This window comes from Rhipicephalus microplus, unplaced genomic scaffold, assembly GCF_043290135.1.
Source record: "Rhipicephalus microplus isolate Deutch F79 unplaced genomic scaffold, USDA_Rmic scaffold_13, whole genome shotgun sequence".
Taxonomy (NCBI): Eukaryota; Metazoa; Arthropoda; class Arachnida; order Ixodida; family Ixodidae; genus Rhipicephalus; species Rhipicephalus microplus.
Window position 1 is genome coordinate 18,923,159 of NW_027464586.1, and position 18,579 is coordinate 18,941,737.

At 44.4% G+C, this 18,579-nt stretch overlaps 1 protein-coding gene across 1 annotated transcript in view; it reads right to left on the minus strand.

Moving 5' to 3' along the window:
• LOC119162950 (muscle calcium channel subunit alpha-1-like) overlaps positions 1 to 18,579 on the minus strand; it is a 1,445,695-nt gene that overhangs the window by 11,114 nt on the left and 1,416,002 nt on the right. The window contains exon 50 of the mRNA XM_075882643.1: positions 1,041 to 1,166. Within this exon, the coding sequence (XP_075738758.1) occupies positions 1,101 to 1,166 (66 nt within the window). The 3' untranslated portion in view covers positions 1,041 to 1,100. The remainder of the gene's footprint in view (positions 1 to 1,040; positions 1,167 to 18,579) is intronic.

Sequence of the window (18,579 nt, forward strand, 5' to 3'; positions counted from 1 at the left end):
GCATTTTCGAATCTATAAGTGGAATTGTAAATATCTTTGAAGCCAGTGTAGTACTTTCAAGCAGTCTTTATCAAGCGGTTATTCCAATCTGTTAATTTTTAAACATTAGATCATTCAGGTTATGGTCAACATTTGAATGGTTAGCATTCGTGTGTCAAAATTGGTTACACAATTCCTAACAAAGTTGCATTCATTTATTCACTTTTTTAATTAGTTGCAAGTGGTTAAAGCAAATGAATAGTGCCGCAAATCACCACGTCGATAGAAATACGCTTTACAGGCTGTGGTTGTTTCAACTGCCATAATAGAATCATTCGTCTTCTCCTCACAGACTAATCAGAGTAAAATTATACTAATGCTATAAAATGAAGAAACGTGTACAAATATAATAACACTGACTTGAGCCAAACGCAGAAGGCCATGATAACAGGCGCGACGAAATATGTTACGGCAAAACTGGTGGCCCGGGGAAACAACGTGAAACTGTTGTTTAAACGAACAAGGGGCTGCCACTCACTTAAAGGACTAACTTTTGTAGACATAATCACACAGAGCAACCTAACAATGATTCTGAATAGTTGATGTTATTTTGACTTTATTTAGTGCATACATCGTATACACTACATAAATCGAGATATTGAAAGTGATGAACGCAAAAATGGCAGATTTATGATTTTTGGTTGCATACAGTAGATTGCATCGGTGTCACACGAGAACTTTTGCACGTCAAAAGGGTTGATTTAGAAGTGTGGCAGTTTGGGCTAGTTAGTATGACATGATGATAGTTATAGCAAGAGATCAGAACGACGACGGGTCAGATATTTTGATCACGATCAACAATAATCGTTGCTAAGCGGTGCAAATTATACTGGATCGAGTTTGCCCGAAACGAGAGTCAAACCGCAATTCGGGAGCCAAATCACTATCATAAGTGCCTTTGCGACACCGGCAGTGAACGTCAGTTACGTCAAAATTAGTGCGACGAAATATGCGATGGCAAAAAGGGCTACAAAGAGAAGACTGCAAAGCCCGCTACTTACCCGATCATGCAGCCTGAGGAGTGGTCATGTGGAAGCCGTTGCCGCCGTCAAACTCCTTGTTTAGTTGTACACGGACAGGAGGGGGCACCGCAGAACACAAAGCCGAGAAATGCAGCCACGCAGACTCTACATAAAATAAAATTTTACATTGTTAACTTCAGATGAAGGGACCGCGGCGGAAACCTCCATTACTTTGAGCGCGAAGCTATCACGTGACTATAACAGCACATGATGCAGGGCGCGGAGGGATGTTGACAATGTATAGCGTCTGAGACAAATACAGCCAGTGCTAATCTTAAATGCCATTGCTTGTTTTATAACTAGGTAATTTTAGATACTCTTTACGCAAATCGTATTATATTTTTTTCATGATTTCATTTTTGTTTTGGTGGCATTTGATGAGCGCAACATGGAAACCATTGTGAAAACACATCATGAGGGCGCAAAAAAAAAGCAAGTGATCAGTGCGAAACTGAAACTCCAGTTGCGCTGTACAACTCGTAGCGTTGTCCTGCAGATATTTTAGTGTGTACAGTAATTCGGTCTTTGCAAACAACTTTTGTCTCACCTTTTTATGCTGCCTTACTTGTCTTTTTTTTACGGTTACAAAACCACTTTAAAAATTAGGTTGAAATCGAAACTTGTGAAATTTTAATTTCTACTCACTATTATCGTCATCATCATCGCAACACAGTAGCACGCAGCATCTTATTTTCGTGTTTTCGCTCTGCATTCTCGGTCAAAGGCGTCAAGTTAGGGTGGCTTAGTCAATCCTGTGGAGCCGTTCAAGTGTGACCGATAGTGACAACCACTAGTGAAAAAAGCAGAGTACCTCCACGCAACAGTTAAGCATCATGAGCTCACCTAATGCGGATCTTCCTACAAAAAATAATGTCCACAGCAGAGACATCTGAGCGCGTAAGTGCATGATTGGGCGATTTGTTGGCGAACTGGATGCTGTTCACACAGCGATTTCAGCTTTATTTCACCATTGCAAGTCAAGAAACTGCATCTATCGAACCGATGGTGATACTCCGACTTTCCCTAGCTGGTGGACCTGATGCCCTTACCTACAACAGTTTAGATTTCGGTCCTCCAACTGAGGTGACTCCACAATTAGAAGTCAAAACTTCATGCACGCTCTATGCTGACACGCAACAAAGGGTATACCCGCTGCACCCTTCGCTGCTTAAAGCGGCAAGCTAAATAACGTCTCGGCTCTTCCCCCACTGCCACAATCCTAGTAGTTCATGAAAGTAACAATGAACAGCAGCGCGACAAGATGATCAGACAACAGAACTCCCCAGGTATGAATCACAAGTTGTTCGAACTAGCGACGATAGTCCACAATTGTCATGTACAGAGCTGGCCAAGCTCACCAAGAAGTGAAAAATCGCACAAGACTTCCATATCAAATCAGCCTCAGTCTAATTTAATAGTTGACAGTTTGAAAACAGCTAAGTCTTCGTTGTGTTGTAACCAACTAGAAAAACACTGCAGTTGACCAAATGTATTAGCCGTCGAGACAGCTGCATAAACGTGGTGCTACTTATGCATGTACATCATGCTGGAACAGAAACGGAAGCTAGCCTAACTGCTGACAGGTTACCATACCTAATCTGTCGACAACAAACATGCTGCTTCAAAAACCTACCCTGCACTAGCAGACTTAGTTGAAAAAAATGGAGTTAGTAAGAAACTACTACAGAGAGAAATTCTCGAAGCTTCCTTTACAGAAGAAAGAAGACTCCGTTAAAACTGCAACCGTGCACGCCTCGAATTCTATAGGAAAAAGGTGGTGTTGTGGGACCAGTAATGGCCAGAACTTACAGCATTGAAGTGCACAGTAGCATGTTAAGGAGAAAGGAACACACCTCAGCCGTTTGTGTTGTGACCAACTAGAAAAACACTGCAGTTGACCAAATGTATCCCCAGTTGCCACAGGAGCCTGTCGTTGTACTGGAAAGAGAAGACACCTAAGTTGCTGGGAGACATGCTTGAATTACCCAATTATTTCTTGGAAGTACAAAGTGTTACAAGTTTGTTCATGATCAAGAAAGTCCCGAAAATTTGGAGAAATTGGCACCTGAGGAAGCATGCACCAGAGAACGTTACGAAATGCTATCTGTGCAATCGAGTGGGTCATCGCACGAACAATTCTCGAACCAGCTTTACGCATGCCAACGTAACGAAATCTTTTGAATGTGGTCACAATGGGCACAACGGAGACGCATGTCACAACGGAGCGAGTAAAACACACAAAGTAGCCCATGTGCATGCACCATCAAAAGATTAAGATGAAGACGTCAACGGCAGATTTTCGGAGCTCAAAAGCGGGAAGAAATTTTTTGCGCGGGCGCTGCAAAGACGACATGGCCAACAGCTGTTATGAAGGGAATGCCAATGCTAATTGGGAGAGCTGCGGGCAAGAATACAGTTTTAAGAGACACCAGAAGTTCCACTGTCATCTTTGATGAAGATCGCCGGTCTTTCCAGTGTGCCTTGAATAGACTCGATGACCGGCCATTTAATGAAGCAAAGATCTTAGGAGCCTGGTCGCGCACCACATCAGCACAGAAAGCCACACGAGCCCTCCTGAGATACTTGTCAGCTACTTCATTGAGGGACCGCCTGTGAAACTCGGCATTGTGTGTGTGATGTGACATGTGTCTATCCTTCTCTCTCTCTTTTACTTCCCCTCCCCATGTGTAGGGTAGCAAACTGGACGCATAGTCTATTTAACCTCCCTACCTTTTCTACATTCCTTCTGTCTCTCTCTTGTGGAGACACGTGGTTCGGGGAAAGTGAATTAGCAGGCATATCTCAGCCAGTTTGCCTAATTGAAGGTTTGGTTAGGATGCTTCCCGAGGCTGATATTGAAGTCGAGACACCTTAATTTCGCCAGAAGGTTACACTACCCTGTGAATGACGACCCCCCTGTCGACGAAGCATGAGGGCTGAACGTTTCAGAACGTATGTGGGAAGACCCATAGACGGAGCCTTCATCTACACAGGTACTGCGAGATAGAGTGATTATATGTAGAGTGTAACGTCCCAAAACCACCTCATGATTATGAGAGACGCCATAGTGAAGGGCTCTGGAAATTTCCACAAACTAGGGTTCTTTACCGTGCACCGGAATCTGAGCACACGGGCCTACAGCATTTCCGCCTCTATCAAAAATGCAGCCGCCGCAGCCACCGACGCCGGGATTCGATCCCGTCAGCAGCCGAGTACTTTACCCACTAGACCACCGCAGCAGGGCTACCGCGAGATACAGTGGAGGAAAATCCCGAGACGGATTTCTCCCACGCTCAAAATTTTGCCGTGGTGCAAAGCAAAGGCAGTGATAAGAACATCGTGGTGGACAAGAACACGTGCCGTAAAAGTGAGACTGCAGCAAAACGAGCACCAACAAGAAACATTGAAAAGCGGACGCATTCGGTCAATCGAGCTGAAGGACGTGTTGTGCACGAGTTGGCGAACAACCAGCAGAGACCGGTCGAACGTGATGACACCTTAACTGCGTCCAATGGGTCAACGGCGACAAACGAAACTTCACCGACCCCTTCTTTTGAGATTGCTCGCGAAAAGAGGAGGAAGAAAAACAAAAAAGTGATCAAGCGAGATCCACCAGAAAAGGCGCAAACGCAGTATGAAGTACACAGGATAAGAGTTTGGATGAATTTGCGTGTGTTTGGCTGTGTTGAACCTCAATTGTTTGTGCTATTGTTATTCTGTGTTATGTATGTCGAGTGGACCTAAGCGTCTGTTGCGATGACACGATTTGATATGATTGGACAAGTCTTTTAAAGGCAGACCGTTGTTCGTTTCAATCGTTTGAGATGTGTGATGGAGTGTTGTCTTTATGCACCAGTGGTTATTCATGTGTTGTACAATTGAATTGCATTGTGAAATAGAACTGGGGGTTTGGTTGTGAATGTTAGGCGCCATGAATTATGAACGGAGTTAAGGACTCTGTGTGTGGGACTTTTGTATTCTGTGATTGTTCGCGCTCATTTGTGTTTTTGGAATATTATTTGATATATTGTTAAAGCGGTGGGGCTGTGCCACAAAAAAGCGCTCAAGAAAGCGTGCGCCTCGGAATCCTAGCGACGCGACAATACCAGGTGCCGTTCGGACGCAACAATGACTAACTTAGAAAAGAAAACAACCATCAAAGGACTCCTAGGGCACGCTGCCTCATCTCTCGAAATCATGGTCATGCCGAACAACTTAATCGCACCTGTCACCGAGCGATCTCTGGAAAAATCTCGAAGGAAAGGGGTGTGGTGATGCAGTGTTGCGTCACGTTACAACAGAGGTCCCGAACTTTCCACAGCCTTGACTGTGCGCCGCACCGACAAAACTACTAGAAACTTCTAGAACCCAGGTCGAGTACATATAAGGCGAAGCAGGAGATGAGAGTTTGCCGCAGTCAGGCGATATGAGTATTCTACAGTGACGAAGCAGAGGATATGAAGAGAGTTTTTTCGCCGTCAGGCGAAGACTTGTGTGGCCAGTGAGGAAGCAGGAGATGAAGAGGTTTTCCACCTGAGGGTGAAGGCTTGTGTTACAAGGAGGAAAAAGTGCGTACTTACCACCCGTGGGCGCAGACGCGTTCTGCAGTCTCAGCGCGTGAGTCACCGACGTGTTACCGGCGAAGAGGTTTGCGCAAATTCGACGACGTGAAAATACCTGGAAGAGAAACCTCGGGTGCAATGGATCGACAACCAGTACCGGATTTTGAGTGATGTTTCCTTGAATAGAATTATTCAAGCTTTGTTCCAAGAATTTCGGGCCTCATTTGTTTGACCAACAATTTAGTGTATATGTGTTTTGGTCTGGTAATGCATGAGATTGCATTGTAGCGCCTGTGGTTGTTTGTGTCCGTTGTTTTGAGTGCATCTGGTAGTGTTGTGTAGCCTGTTGTTTGTGTAACTTGTGATGGAGAGTGGGATATATTATCTAATTATTGGTGAATATGCATATTTGTGGGGTGTTAGTTCTGTCTTATTTGAAATTATATTCTCTTTTATTGTCAAATCTTGACTCTATCACGTTATTCGGACCACAGCTGGCGTTCGCTCGCGCGCCAAAGGGGCGAATACTAAATTGTCTACGCTTTCGTGGTGAGATTCTTGGGACTGATACGTCAGCCATTAGAAGTAATCTGGTGATTACCGCACTAATTAACGGGACCAGTGACAAGCAGAACACAGCGAAGTCAGTGTGCCACACAATTTAGGCAGCGCGCCGTGTCATTTGTAGCAAGTATGGTGAAGAAATTCCCTGAACTGCCATGATAGCAGACGCTCCGCAAATCAAACGCGAAACTTCAAACTTGGTCCGGCTGTAAGCATGCTTTGATAGTTTCATCTTCTGATTAATAGTGCGTTTCCTTGTGAAACGTCAAAAAGACCTTTCCAAACATTCCGGAATGTCTACAATAGGTGCATTGCAGCCTGTAGAAGCATCTTGGTCAGGTGCGTACTATAACGATGGAAAAAACCGCGAACGGTGGAAAGCGTGGCATTCTGCTCAGTTGTACTGCGACATGTCTTGTCAATCGTTAGGTAAAACGTGTGCGTTTACCCAGAGTCAACGTAGCACATTTATACAGCTGCGGAAGGAGCTTCTGCACCGAGTGTGCATGTCGACGGCGAGTCATGCCTGGCACTCACCGGAACATACACATGATGAAAAGACAGAGTATGACTTTATAGGGCTGCTGTGACACCCGCTGAATGCAAGATTCGCCTCGACAGTCAGAGCACGTTGCAGTTCGATTGTGTCGAAAGCTAGGCACTCCACTCGTCGTGTTTCGTTATATCGCCCTAATACGCCGTTACATTTGTAATGAGCAACCGCACAGTGCGTGCGTGTACACGCGAAAGTCGTGATACTTCCTAGTATTGATATGCTGCCATTGGAAGAGTGTTACAGTGGTTGGGTGTCCCATGCTAAATGCACATAAATCACTGCTGCAAAGCGGAAAAGCTGCAACACGTATGAGTACAGGCAGTAAGAGTTCTTACTCTTTCACTCACTGGGCTTGTGATTTTTCCTCTTAACTGTAGTAGTAGTAGCAGTAGTAGTAGTAGTAAAAAACAGGACTTTTTTATTTTTAATTTTTGAAATGCAAGAGAAAAGACACAGACGCAAAAGCAATTGCAATTATGCATTAGCGGTGGAGCTCGCCACTAGTCGTTGCAGATGAATATATATGTGCTATCTGAAAGCACTGAACCCACAGAATTTCCGGGTCGTGTTGTGACCTTCGCAGACAGTACTAAGTAATATCTTCATTTTGCGCTCACTCTTTTCCTATCCAAACACAGCGCAATTGTGCCTAGACGAATTCTCGTAAGCGGAAGCAGCGTGAACAGTCGCTTTTTCGCATTTTAAAGAGCCAGAGCTACCGCTTGCCATGTTAACATGGGGCAAGAGATACACGCCCTTGCAATTCAGAACAAAATGGTATTTTGTTGCAAGAGTACGCTCCCGGGAGCCTAGGCTCCTGCGTGAAAAATGGGCGGGCTCTGGTCAATAGGGGTATCCATTACACGTGGCTGAGGAAACCTTTTCAAGACGTTGATTGATATTTGGGGTTCAACGCTTCAAAACCACCATATAATTATGAGAGACGCCGTTGCGGAGGGCTCCGGAAGTTTGTGCCACCTGGGGCTTTTTAACGTGCACCCGAATCTGAGCACACGTACCTACAACATTTCCCCCGCCATCGGAAATGCAGCTGCCGCAGCTGGGAATCAATCCCACGACCCGCGGGTCAGAAGCCGAGTACCTTGCCTCTAGGCCACCATGTTGGGGCACTTACAAGACGTTCGTTACATGAACCACACGTCATTTATGTCATAACGTGTCAATCACGTAATGTTCTGTGCTAAACTTGATATGCATAGTTTCGGAAGCCACCAAGAGAGCATCCAGACGTAGCCGAATAGATAGATAGATAGATAGATAGATAGATAGATAGATAGATAGATAGATAGATAGATAGATAGATAGATAGATAGATAGATAGATAGATAGATAGATAGATAGATAGATAGATAGATAGATAGAGAAAAAAAGGTTGGGAATTCGTGCGCCGTCTGCGCAATGCTCGCTGCACAATTACTGTGTGCATTTGCTGAATGTTCTTCGTGAACTATTCTTATTCGTGCTTGCCAGCCGCTAGCATAGTTGACAATCTCATTTCGCTACCTTTCGACTTTCGTAGCAAGCGCACTGCTCTTCGAAAGGCCAACTATAGATGAAATGTTCTTCCATGCAGTGGCTAGTTTCGGTTATTTTATTTAGATCTACAGCCTGGAGGACTACTGCCACTTGGAGCCGCATGAAACTAGCCAGGCGGACATGGCCGGGTGGACAGCTTTTTTTAGCCGCGAAGCGCATGAGGGTCTCAGCTCATCGGTGCCTCATGTCGTCATGGTCTGTCAGGACAGGGCATGCGCCACAAAGTTTAGGTAAGTCCTATTAGTCACCTCTTTTTACTAAACATGAAGGCGGCAACACTTCGCCCAACAAGTAACCGGTGACGTTAGTGTGAAACACGCCTCCAGACACATCGTACGAACAGCCGAAACCAGACATATAGAGAAGAAGGAGCACCACTTTGGATGATAGACCCCGAAGTTGTCAATGACGTTACTCGAGCGGAAACATCGTTCCCTACACGCGCGATTTCAGGCTTCGCAACACTGGTGTCTCATCGAAGGAATCCCTCTCGAAACACTGCATGCTTCGCCCTAACCCACGTTTCACGTTAGTGTAACAGGAACACTTATCCCAGCATGGTTCGCCCTACCTAGTGTCTCAAACAAAAGCATTTTCTGCCGGAGTCCACTACGGCTCCGATGACGTACTTTCATTCCAAAGATGACTTCACAAACTGTATACTAGCACATTGCAAAAAAAATGAGAAGAAGAAGTTCCCTCAATAGGCGCCACACTATGGACCTTTCGCCCCGCAGCGAGGAGTGAAAGCACTAAGCCACGAATCGTATGTTGTCCAGCTTGCTACCGGCAAGCTATTCATATACACCATATCCCTTTGGTGGTCTTCAAAACTCAACAACCCAAGCGCATTTTCTTTATCGGTAGTGAAAGGCGGGCATTGCGACGCGTGCGCACCTCCACATTGCTTGGCCTCGTGAGGACGCGCTTATAGTGCGTCTTGTGCTTCCACCATCATTCTTCTACTGCAAGTTTGCTTTGAAGTTAACAATGGTTAAAAAGAGCACGGAGGCAACTTATCTTGCTTCCGCTGCCGCATTTACGAAAGAAGGGCGCTGCTCACACACGAAGAAGTGCAGCTCCGACAATTTCTAGCGCGTACTCGTTCTGTCCTTATGCTCATTTCGTGCGCGCTTCGCTTCTTCAAGTGCGCTAAACGAATTTCAAGCTGCTTGCAGTTCTCCACCTGAAAATATGATTGGCTGCTGAAGCATTCATTCCTTCGCCTTTGTGGTGAAACAGTGCTCCTTAAACGCTCAACTGGCTCTGTTAAAACACGTTTCACTTTCTAGTTATACCCGATTCCTAGACGGAGGGATGAGCCGTGTTTTTTGGAGTTTGCTCGTTAAGCTTCTTATGCTCGCGCCTTGTCTATTGTGGGTACTGTGTACACAAGTTGACATTGCTCCCGGTATAGGCACCGCTGTGCTTTTTCGCAGGTGTGTGGCCTCGATTTAGTCAAGCAAGCATCAAGCCGCCACTTCATCCGCGCACTCGGTGCAATGTCATCTATCTCGATAGGTGAACGCTAGAGGGCTGCCCCTGTATGCAGCATTCGTGTTTGGCGCGCTTCCTTTCTTCTCGCTGGGGTCTTGCCAGGCCCCGGAAAGTCTCAAGTTCCCGTGATGGCCGTAGAGGGCGAATAAATCGACCGCGGCGTAAAGTCCCTCTATCTACCTTAGCGCGGCGAGCTTCATTTGCGCGTGAGGTGAAACTACTAACTCCACTCTTAGCGGTCGGATAAGTTAGTGTGAATTTTTTCTTTTAGGGGCACTCAACGTGGCTAAAATTTCTATTTTGTAATGTATCGAAACACTGTTAAAAAGTAGTTAATACGTTGTTTCTATAAAAAATTGAATATCATATTTTTCTTTTGCCTTTACTAATAATAAAAGAGTGGTCATTATTTTTTTTCAAGTAATGACATTATTCTGACGCTCTAAAAGCAGCAGATCATTGGCATCAATTGCGTTTTTGTCGGTTAATTTGCTCAAATTGTCCGTGGTTAGCCGCGGTACTTTTTATCGATCGGCATTGCAAAGCTCCGTTTTAATTCAGCTTTGATATATCAATGAGAGCTTGTGTGTCAGACTCTACAGGCCACTACGACGAGGCGAACGTGTCTAGAGGCTGTGAACCATGTCAGATGCTGTGCTTCACTGACGTCCAGCTGCACAGCCTCCAGCGTGAAAATTCACCGACGGGAAATCGCTCGGAGACTGCCTACGAAGACGGAATAATCTTGCAGAATGTAGGCGTGTTCGCCGGTGAGTGAAAATGCGCTGCTTTGCATCTGAACATGGCCCTTATATTTTGCATGCGCTACAGTTTTTGTCATTTCATAAGGCTTTTCGAATTGTACAGCTAATGAGATGCACACCTTGTGAGCATTTGAGATTGTTTACATTGTTGTCACAATCGGTGAAAATATCTTTACTGCGAAAATTTGTAGAACAGGTCACAGCATAAGTTCTACCTGTTTCTTCTCAGGATGTGTCTGCTGCAATATATGCTCATAAATTCAATGCATAGTAGAGCCAAGTGAACATTTAGTACATATACGCATTTGTACATTTTTCGTAAGCTTGCAATGAAGCATAATACATATTCATGAACCATATAGTCCATTCAGTTGGGAAATTACCTGGCTTTGTCCTCTGAAGAACGTCACTAAAACGAACTTATTATAATGGCATCCACAAGACAAATTCACAAAAATAGCAATGTTATGTCCACACTACCTTTCTTATATGCAGTGTTCTCATACGCATTCTTCTTAGTCATGCACCACAAATCCGTTCACGCTTCTACCAGAGCAACCAAGACTGTTTTTTTTTTCTTACAACCCAACCGCAGCTTCCAAGGAACTGCTCATATCAGTTTACGCTTCGATGCCTCATCACTCTGAACCTACCTCAAGGCAGCGAAGAATGTGTCATCACTGAAAGCAAGCTCATGTGCCAAAATCCTCGCAAGGTATTGTGGAACACACTTTATTTGTTGAACATAATTTGCTCATTCATTTATGTCTTACCCTACTCAGGACTCTGTTTTTTTTTCTTCTCAGAAAGCAGTACTAAAAAGAACCCATTGATTTCCAAGCTACCCACATCCAGTCGTGACAAGCTCTACAGTTGACACAGTGAAAACCCCACGCGCCATTAATATGCCAGGCGCACAAATGGAACCCTTGTGCTTAAAAGCAGTGATAGCGAACAGTATGTTCAAGCTGTGTGAAATTGGGTGCACAGATTGCTGTTTCTTATTTATGAATTACTCAGTTTACAGGAAATATGCAGGCTTCAAAATTCTTGGACAGTGCATGTCATGGGTTTCACATACTGTACTTCACTTTACGTGTCAAACTTTGCATAGAGGATCACATATAACTAGGTAACAAATGGGCTTGTAGTAGAGCATATTTAGCAGCACTTCTTTTTCACATTGCGTATAAAATCTGTGAATGTAAAGGCTGTTGCGAGGCAGTGGTAGGTGCAACTATAGTAATGTGGCAACAGTTACTAATACCGCGTGCATGTCGGGAGTGGCACAATCGAAGTACTAAAAAACTGTGCAAGAACTCGTGTTTTCATTAGGCAAGACGTGTTTTGTAGAGGCAGCAATCGCAGAGCGGGACTACGAGAGTGAAAAATCTAAAAGAATAAGAAAGAATAAGAATGGGTGGATCACAATCGGCAAAAATTCCCAAAGCATAAATGATAATCTGTCACTAACCCTCAAGATGAAGGTATATAACAGCTGCGTCTTGCCCGTACTTACATACAGAGCAGAAACCTGGAGGCTTACAAAAAGGGTTCAGCTTAAATTGAGGATAACGCAGCGAGCGATAGAAAGAAAAACTGTAGGTGTAACCTTAAGACACAAGAAGAGAGCATAGTAAGTCAGGGAACAAATTGGTGTTAATGATATCGTAGTTTAAATCAAGAAGAAGAAATGAACATGAGCTGGGCACGTAGTAAGCAGGCAGAATTACCGCTGGTCATTAAGGGTAACTGACTGGATTCACAGAGAAGGAAAACGCATGAAGTGAAGACAGAAGGTTAGGTGGCACAATGATATCAAAAAGTTTGTACGTATAATGTGGCAGCAGAAAGCACAGGACCAAGTTAATTGGCCAGTCTTGGGAGAGGCCTTTGTCCTGCAGAGGATGTAATAATGCTGACAATACGCCAAAAACAAGCACCGACTTGCACGCTAGCAGTGAGTTTTAGTGTTTCAACGTATGTCAATATTTGTGCTTCAAAACACGACAGAGTTAACGCAATCAAAATGAGAAGTAATCAGTAATTTGCATTCGCTTGCATTTGTTCCACTGTGACTCCATGACCATCATTTCTAGCTTCGCCAAGGGCTCCAGTTCAGCATCCGAAATCTCATCTGCTGAGAAATGCTGGTGTTCAGCTGTTTTACTCCTCTAGTTATTTAGTTTGGTTTGTTTTTATAAAATGTTGGGATCACTCTGGACAGAATTGTGCAAGCAGCAACGTAAACAAGGGGCTGCCAGTTTGAATTAGCTGTTGTGGATACCAATGTGTTCAAATTTTCGAAAGATTTCCCTCAATAGAAATGCTCAGGGCAGTGTGCTTTTACTTAACCGAGTCAAATAACGACCTTTTGCTGTAATAATAATTGTTCAATGTAAAATATCTGACGCATGACAAGGCATTTCAAAGGTATGTTAATTTTTACCAGAACAATGACTGAGTGCACTCATTAGGTATAATTGAAGTTGGTCAGTCTTTGTACATGTTGATACTTCGAATGTCCACTAACAGCTATTTCCTTGTAATGCTGTGAAATATGTAGCCAAAAGGACTAACTTTGTGGGATAACTGTGTTAAGAGTGGGGCAGACAGTTAGGAAGTAGGGAAGAATAAAAATGTGAATTCATCTTATGCCGTTTTTCATCGTTTGAGCAGTGTCTTTGATGACCATGCACCATTGACGCAAATAAAAAAAATTCATGTATTCACTTGTCGATCCAAAGAATGACAGTTTTATGAAGGTCATTCAAAAAGTAAGAGAAATTTGGTTCCAAGCAAGTAAATATTCATTAGCAAAAGTTTTTATTGGTCGGTTCACATAAGCAAAAATCGACTTCATTTTCTGCAAGATCACTGCTAACTTTTTAGTGCTTCTCGTACCGTCGCAGTAGTTTCTTTAGTCTATCTGAATAAAAGATTGCCGCTTGTTATTTGAACCTGTTGCGAACGGTGATCTTAAATTTATCATGGTCTTCCAATCGTACCACGAGCCACTGTTTTGAGTGAATGAAAACGAAATAATCACACGGTGCTGGCGCAGGAGAGCGGGGCGAGTAATTAGTGTTTCCTGCCAAAATATTTGATCTTTCCATTGATTCTGATTGTGGTGCAGGGATGCATGTTGTCATGTAGGAGGCTGATTCTGGATGAGAATTGGTGACGTCATCAATGTTTATCGTACTTATTAGTTTGGTGAGTGTTTCACAGTATATGTCAGATGGACGTGTTGCCCACATTTTATGAAATTAAACACTAAAAATTCCTTTTTTGACTTTGAAAATGGTAGCCGCCATTTTCCAACTGGAATAAGCTTACTACTTGAATTTTTTTCTGTTTTTGTGAAAAAGAGTGGTGGCACCATTGTGTTGTTAATTCAATTGCGTACACTGTGAAGCGTCGTCACTTGTGCAACATTGTGCGAAAACAAGTCATCCCTGTTTTATCACTGGCAGTCCATAAACGCTGATCCACTTGATGTCCTTTATTGTTTTAGTTAGTCGGTAAGCATTTTTGGAACCTAACTTTGCGATGTCTGGGCATATCGGCCCCAATTGTGCAAATTGTAGCGAGGCCTACAAGGGGAACTGTGCCTCACAGACCAGTAACTGTTAATCCTCAATTTATTGCAATATCCTGTCCACTTGAACAGTTTGGTTGATCTGGATTCTTGGCGTGGTGCTCCACTCTTTTTCGTACGCATTCATGCAGCCATTTCAGAAGTCTCAACACCGTGTTCTGACACTTGTCTCACTCCTCAAAGTTGGTCCATAAACTGCGCACAACTCCTCGTATATTTGAAAAGCTAGTGATTCTTTTGCATGCAAAAATGTAAATACAGTGTGCACCCCACAACAGGCGGGAGCAACAATATTCGCCAACATTGGTGGCTGCGTTATCCGTCATACAGATGACTACTAAGACAGAACAATCACTTCAGTACTTTGCCTGAAAAGCAGCAGATTATGCTGTGCACATAACTCTTCAGTCTGAAGTGCAAATACTGAAATATTAGGAAATGACCCTTACTTTTTGAATAAACATTGTAGAAAATTTCATTATGCAGATTTGACTGCAATGAGTATTCACTGCCTATTTTTTTAACATTGCTACCATGACTTCCAGCACTTCTCAGCTGTCTAGTGTTCCATATGTCTCTATTGTGTACGTATATGTTATGTGCATTGTATTGCGATTGTTATCCACTGGTGCATAATTTAATTTTTAACGAATGAGTGCTTTTGGGAGCACGAACAGGCATCCTGTATCTCGTGTGTCAGCTGATAAACAGTAAGCGAGCAAGGGCAAGGGTAGCTAATTCTCTTGACTTGTCATCGGTGACAACTTTCGCAAGAATGTTGACTTGCTGGAATGTCTTACTCAGGCTTTCATTATTGGAAAGTGTTGCTCAATTAAAGTGCCTGTCACTGCTACCCTTTACCTCTTTTGAAACGTAAACCAAGTTTCCTTTTCGACATGATCCTGTAAATGGTGTTTTCCCAGGATGCACTTGCTTACCACAACTGGAAGTTGATCTAGTCAGTCGTAAAAAGATCGGACGCGCAGTCAAAAACACAGATTTTAAACACAATATTGAGAACAATGTTATATCGAGAACAATGCAGGGATACCTAGCACAACAGCGTGGGGTCATTTTTATTTATTCAACGTGATGTCTTCTCGCCAATGCGTTGTCAAATATCATATTGCGGCTCAGGCGAATCGTACTGACACTGCACTTTTTGAGAGCATGTGTGGTGACAAAGCCAATGGGCAGCACAGAATCAATTACTGTGCAATGGGTGTCCAGTGTAAATATCGTTGTCTGACTGAACGAGCCAAGGGACAAGGTTGCACAATTTCAGCGGGTAATTTTATTGCACAGGTGGCTATCACTTTTTTTCATGTATTGTTCAACTCTGTGAGAGACAATGTTCCTTGTTTACATGTGTACTGCTGCATTCACGATTGTCAACAAACAACGTAATCTTACTTGCTTGGCGTGTCTTTTGCCATTTGAGGCCTCTCGGTCATCTGGCGGCATAGCGGAAATATTTATATTAACTTTAGGGTGCTGTGTGCGCGAATAACACCCCGCAATATCAGCGAATAAACGCCCATAAACCTGCGGGCACGCACCGCGACCTCCCGCTATGGTGGCTTCTAGCCACCATACCCCCGCACCCGCTGCTAAAGCAGCCGCCATATTGCTTTAAAGCGATGATGATGATAGGCCTTCAAGCGCCGTCTCTAGGTCGTATAAGTTAGTTCACAACGCCACCGCTACCCTTATTTTCGTTGCATTGTCAAACGTAAAGTTTCCCTTCTCAATATGGTAGTGTATAGGTGTTCTGTGGTCTCACTGAGTGAACACTCTCAGTTACGGCTCCGCGGCATAAACGCCCCAGAAACCAAGACTGCTGCGCGATGGACTAGCAGCGCAGCAGCAGCTTAGGCTTACTGCCAGAACCTTTTTGGGAGAGCACGAGAGATGGAAGCGATGAAGGATCGCGCTCAAGCAAACCCGTAGCTGTGGGCCAGCGAAGCTGAAGCGATAGGGACGCGTTGTTAAGCAAGCCCGTGGCTTGTTACTGTGGTGGTATAAGAATATGCACCAAGGTTTCATGGTTTATCCGATCATCTTCGAGAAAACTTCTTAAACAGCATTAATTTTTTTTATGCGGCAGTGACATTCTTTTCTTGCTTTAGTCACGGATATTCACATCAACATAAACATTCGCTCTGAAACCATGCATCGTGATGCTGATAATCATCGGTTAGATGGTATTTTTACCCCGGTGTCGTGCAGGCCAAAACTACAAGCAGACAGCAGACAGTACCTAGATTTGTTCCTTTATTATGAAACAGGCTACCAGGATAATTAACAATAGCAGGAAAAAAATTGAATCATCTGTGGTTATGCATTCAATTTCTGAGATAAGCACAATAAATTTTAAAGAAAACGCTGCACAGTAAAAGTGTCGTAGACAGTAATGCAATGAAGATACACTTCGGAGGAAATGCATGCTAAGCGATAACATTGTACAAAAGCGCAGATTTGTCTCCGTAACAAGGATATTTCGTTCATTCGTTTAATAAAAGCACCCTATAGTTATGCGCCATGCGTACACAGTGCCAAAATGGTAAGAGAATACACGAATTTGAAGCATGCGGACGTAAAGTGCACCCACTAGGCAATACTCCATTACCACGTGCAACGGCACGTCAACACTGGCAACGCTTACTACACCACCGTTAGAAAACATTTATATCACTACTCAAGACAGGCGCATAAAACACTTGCCCTGTCAGTGGTCACGTGCCATCGTTCGTTGTGACGAAGGGCGCCCACTTCGAAAACACAGACAGTTGCTGCGTCTGACCGTAACAAGAGAAAAACCTGAAGAAACCTCTCACGCGTGCCGCGTAAGAACAACCATCAGTCGAGGGCCTTCACCGAACGGCTCGCTGTTCGCAAACGTCAACATGCCTTGCGGCAAAAGGGGCAACGGGGCTACTTAGCCTAAGCGCAAACCCACCGCGTGCGTGCAGAGCAGTGCCTACGTTCAAAAGGCTGTGCGCATTAACTTTTAAAAGTGCGAAAAACGTGGGTATATACGTTCTTTGGCTGGTGCTGACGCAATGGGAGGAAAACGCCGAAAAGAGAACTGGTGCAGCGCTTTCTCGGAGTGTGGAGCAAGCTCGCGCACAAGGGGCCATGCGGCACTGGGCTGCTTCCCGTGGGAACTTGACGTTAAGAACTAACCATGAGTGCGCATGCCAAATTTTTTTACGTTCCGTACCCTACCTTTACGCCAGTTACGTGTACTGTCCGTAATTTTAGCTACACTAAAGGAGCGTCACTAAGCATGGCGGCAGCCGTAGCTTCAGCCTCATTGGTGATTCTCGTAAGCTATAGCTGATCAAGTGGTCAGTATTAAATATAAGCTGCCACATCCTGTGAATCAACTGGTAACCTTGGTCATGGACGCATATCGCGTGTTATTTTTCTGCTTGTTCTCCGATTCCGCCTTCAGCACGCCTGACGAGACGTACGTGCGCGAAAAATGTCATGAAGATTGCAAGCCGACTAGCTCGGCTTGGACATGTCTGAAAGGGGGCAGCGTGCCGTGCAGTGGCTTTTCATGTCGTCTTCAAGTTTGCATTCCCGTCAAGCGCACTGGGCGCCTTGAATCAAGGCGCAGTGCATCTCCTGCGAAAGCGCCTGCGTTTAGTGCGACAAAGACGGCAGTCAGTTGTAAAGTGTCCGTTGTATGAACGAAATTTGGGGGAAGCTTGGCGAAGCAATAAGTTTGATCAGCTCAGCTCAAAAGATGGTTATTACTGTACTACGGGAAAGTGCTTGCGCACTTTCCCGTTGCACAATATTAACTCGGACACGCCGAACAGGCTTGTCGAAGGAATTTGATTGTCTTTTTCTCGTGTGTGTATTTCTTTTGTGCTATTTAAAGACTCTTTTGTGCGTCCCACGCTTTGCTTGAAAGCACTGATTGTGGTCCACCAGATTAGTGGATTTTCGGCACTCAGTAACTTGCACTAGACCTAAACGCCGCTGATAGTAGCAGCCGTAAACAAAGGCTTTAACTACGAAGACTTCTTTGTTGACACATTCCGGTGTGCAAGCGCTACCTCTAACCCGAACGAGGGCGCACACGAGGCCGCGTGAGGACTCACTGACCGCGCCGCCTCCACAGTCCCTCTGCCTCGCTGGGAACCCTTACTTACGTACAACGAAATAACAAAGCACTTCTATCTGTCAAGAAGGGTATTCCCTCTCCCACACCCGGCCTTGTGCAGGGCGAAGACAGTCACCCTAAGACTATTGCAAGCCAGTGCGTATCCTAACCCTGCGGTTCTTCATGCCATCTACCCTGAACGGTATCCAAGTGCGGATTGCCCCGCTTGTGGGCTGTTAGCCACATTCAATCATGTGTTGTGGGAATGTGAAGCCATCGGCACCACCCTCAGCGAAGACA